The following is a 4,327-nucleotide window of genomic DNA, read 5'->3' on the forward strand; positions in this document are numbered from 1 at the left end:
TATCAGTGTCATTATCATCATTATCCTCATGAAAATGTCAAAATATACACTCCGTTATTTTTTCAAATTGTTTCAGCAAGTCAAAGATGTGATTGGAGGAAAGGTGATTGTCTAAGAGACGAATCCGTAATGAACGTAATGTGTGAAAGGAATTGTTCCAGGACACCCCGTAAGTGAAATGCCTTCTGTTTCTCTGTCTTTGTCTTATTTTCCTGTTATACATCTCATAAATCTTCTTTAATCGTTTATTTGTTGTTTGCAAATTGAAATATCTTCCTAATTTTCTCAGCAAATTTAAATACTGCATATTTCACTATTCATCCATCACATATCTGCCATGTACTGCTTACTTCATCTCGTTTCCGTTTACCGCTGCTTAACTACGCAACATAAATTAATATGTTATTCAATATATGAATATATACATATATGTACATGAGTACATGCATATTATCTTTAAATCCAAAGTCGCACCTTACTCCTGACTCGTAAACTTAAACCACTACGTAACATGTTTTACACATGTTAACAAACTTCCCCCACGCTTGTACTATGACCGACTTCTCATGTGACTCTCAGATATACTCCATAACTTTAGGTTTACTTAACGATTCACTTCCTACCAAGCTGTCCATCCTGCAATTACGCTTCATCAACAAACTTGTTTTTCTGTTCTACCAGTTTTCAATTTCCTCTAATCTAACTCTGTATCTAAGACAACAATAAAATCGCTAATCGTTTTTAAAATAACTTCCTCTAATCTATGGCTATTAATCCAGCATGGTTCCCTATATTTCGTACCCTTCATCAGAATCCTACTCAATCTTCATTTTTAATAATAGCTAAATTCCTTGTATAAATAAACCCAATTTCGTTATAACAGAATTCAAGCATATCGCAATCACTCGTTACTGAAACTTCCAAGGCTAACGTCCGACAAAAACTTACTATAGTTAAATAATCTATCACCTATGTTCCCACGAAGCTTAGATATTGGTGTCTAGTTTTGAAGAAGGACTGAGGCATATATACATACATATATCTGGCATCTGCATATATATCTTTGCCTTGTCTCATCCATTTTTCCTCACTTCTGAGTTTCTGCCCGCTCCTGGCAACTTTCGATCCTTGAGCGATCTAGTTTGACCAAAGCCTACCACCAAAATTTAGGTCTCTAAATATTAAATATTGAAATTAATATCCAATTCACTCTTTGAATGATGGGTAATGTAAGATAAATCCCAATTTTACACATTTGTTTCTATAATTTTCAGCTGGATGTTTATTTAGAGTTGACAGATTTGGTATTGGCCTGAAATATCAATGTCATTGCTTCGATATCGGTGACTGTGACTTCGACAACGATGGGTATTGCAACGGGACTAAATGTTTTTTTGGTCACTCTGGACCTACATGCCAAAGACGTAAGTATTTCGTCGATTTTCTCAATACACATACACATATTCAAATAGGAATTAGAAATCGCTCAAGGGACATAAACATTATCGAACTTACATATACACAAAGTGTGGTGTCTTGGGCGGGTGTCTTCTACTATTGCATCAGGCCGAGTGAATTTGGTATACGGAAATTGAAAGAAACCCATTGTATATGAAAGTTTTACAGAATTTTACATTTCCAATGATAGCTTGGATCTGTAGTTTTCGAATCAGCTTTCTCCTTCCTGTTTTTGAGACGCCTAATTGGTATTTGGGCGGTGTGTTATATATTCCAATGCCCCCAATAATTACAGGTATACGAGCAAACCTGAACTCGTAATCTGGATATGTATGTATATATGTACTCAACTGCCGTGTATTGACTAATGACATTCCCTTCTTCAATTACTATTTGCAAAACAGTCTCGCCACCAGCATAATTCTTTTGTTGGAACTGATCCCAAATATATACTCTATTTACCTAGGAACACTAGAATATAAAATAAGACCTTGCACTGCTTTACATAAGTAAAACAAATCAAACAAGACATCAACAACGAGCAGTGACATTAACGAGAGAAGGGAAAACATATTCCGTATAACCAGAGAAAATTCCTCGTCAGCTGCCAATTGGACGTCAATGTGATGACAAACACTTGCGCGTGCACATGCACACATATGCACGTACATGTACACACGCATATTTATTTCATGAGTTTCTATATTTCAGTTATGCACATACCTCATATACCCGTATGTTTCAACTGCCTCTTCACACATAACCGTTTGATTATCTGTGGAATCAGTTCACCCCCACCAACTACGTGGAACTTTTCATCTTCCCACCCGAAGGGCAAGCGACGATCAAAGGCATTGTGCTTTCATCCTTGCTAAACCGTGTCGAAAAATACTAATGAATATTAAACAGGCAGGTATGACTGTGCGGTAAAGAAAAATGGTTGCCAACCATATGGCCTTGAGTTCGATCCCAATGTGCAACATCTTGGGTCAATGTCACAATTATAGTCTCGGTCCGACCAAAGCGTTATGAGTGGATTTCGTAGCCGGAAACTGAACGAAACATTCCGTGTGTGTGTGTGTGTGTGTGTGTGTGTGTGTGTGTGTGTGTGTGTGTGTGTGTGTGTTTGTCTTTCACCATTGCTTCACAACAGTGCTGGTTTGTTTTCGTCTCTGCAACTTAGCGGTTCGGCAACAGAATAAGTACCAGTTTGAAACCTTTCGGGTGGTGCCCCAGCATGATCGCAGTCAAACAAATAAAAGATAAAAAACGCATTACTGAACAACACAACACATATTGTTTGCTGCTCTACTGATTCTTACAATCTGCTACACTTCGTAATTATGATATGGCAGCGATGAGTCAAAAACATTTGTTGTCTTTGAATTCTTTAAATATTTCCGTTTCCACATCTTTTTAAACTTTGTGCTGTAAGAAAGTAAATGCTTCACGTCTCTCTCTTTCTCTCTCTCCCTCACTCCCTCATTCTGCCTCTCAATCTCTTTTTCTTTTTTCCTTTCTATCCCCCTCGCTTTCTCACTATCTGTTTCTCTTGCACTCCTCTCTGAAATCAGAGATGAAGAAATCCTTTCTTCCCAATACAGGTTTATATTACGAGTCTTTTGAGACTGCTGTCAAAAATTACGAATCGTTTCTGGGACAAAGAAAAGTGTGGCGTCCTAGGAATGAGCATCTGCGGACCCGAAGAGCTACGTGCCAGTCACTCCCTAAAAAGATAGACTTTCCACATGTATTCAGAATCAACTGGGTCAAATTTAATATTTTTCCAGCAGGTCAGTAGATTATTGTTGTTCTTGTTAATGATGTTGTTGCGTTGTTATTGTTGTTGTTGTTGCTGTTCGTGTTGTTGATGATGATGATGATGATGATGATGATGATGATGATGATGATGATGACGATGATGATGATGATGATGATATTAGCGACGACAACAACGCTGATGATGACAATGACGACGAAGATGATGATAATGTGCGGCTCCAGATCAGTCTCAAAATGCAATCAAGCCGTGACCATCTCGTATTGTTTAGTTTTCTAGGATTACAAAGTCCGATATATATACTTTCCATATCAAATAAAACTGGGTGTGATTTGAAAAGCATTCAGATGTTGTTTCTAGCGAACTGCGTGACCGCGAAGAGGCTCTCTTATTATGGATGTCTGCTACAAACGATTTTCATGGAATATATTAATCGAAGTAGCTGACACTTCTCACTCGCAACTCTAATTTGGATTCGCTCACCATCTTGTTACTGTCCGTCCGAGAGTTCTACAATATTTGGCCATAAGTTAGCCAGTGCTGATTGATCGAGTAATATTCACACAAGCGTTAATATCTTTTGTGAACACATTTTCTTTTATGGGGATACATTAGGCCCTGGTTCTGGAGAAGAAAAAAATCTGAAATCTACGGTTCGAAACTCAGCAGAGACTTCACTTGGCAACAAAAAGATCTCACAACTGTAAAATTTAACTTTTTTTTTATTTCTTTCTACCTTTTTCTTCTTTTTAATTATTTTCTATTTCTTATATATAACAGGTATTACTTAATTTTTCTCTGTTGAGGTTTATCAGCTTTATACAAACGTTTAAATTGATTAACTAAATAATTAACAACATTCTCTAACCCTTCTAGTATTTTCAGTATGTGGTCTGCTATCATATTTCACATACTATTAATTTCAGTTACAATACCAGTTTATATCACTTCTTCGATGGGAAATCAACCTCTCAGTTGTACATTCAACCCTAATTCACCAAACCGTGTCGACGAGAGTTCTTATACGGCCGTTTCATGCACGGGTGATATCAATACTAACTGGTTGCACATAAATGGAAGTAACGCCTG

At 37.2% G+C, this 4,327-nt stretch overlaps 1 protein-coding gene across 1 annotated transcript in view; it reads left to right on the plus strand.

Annotated features, from left to right (window-relative positions):
• LOC106872683 (uncharacterized) overlaps window positions 1-4,327 on the plus strand; it is a 15,389-nt gene that overhangs the window by 9,796 nt on the left and 1,266 nt on the right. The window contains exons 2-5 of the mRNA XM_052972045.1: window positions 77-169; window positions 1,275-1,424; window positions 3,063-3,251; window positions 4,165-4,322. Coding sequence (XP_052828005.1) covers window positions 77-169; window positions 1,275-1,424; window positions 3,063-3,251; window positions 4,165-4,322 — 590 coding nt within the window. The remainder of the gene's footprint in view (window positions 1-76; window positions 170-1,274; window positions 1,425-3,062; window positions 3,252-4,164; window positions 4,323-4,327) is intronic.

The sequence above is a fragment of the Octopus bimaculoides genome, chromosome 12, assembly GCF_001194135.2.
Source record: "Octopus bimaculoides isolate UCB-OBI-ISO-001 chromosome 12, ASM119413v2, whole genome shotgun sequence".
NCBI lineage: Eukaryota > Metazoa > Mollusca > Cephalopoda > Octopoda > Octopodidae > Octopus > Octopus bimaculoides.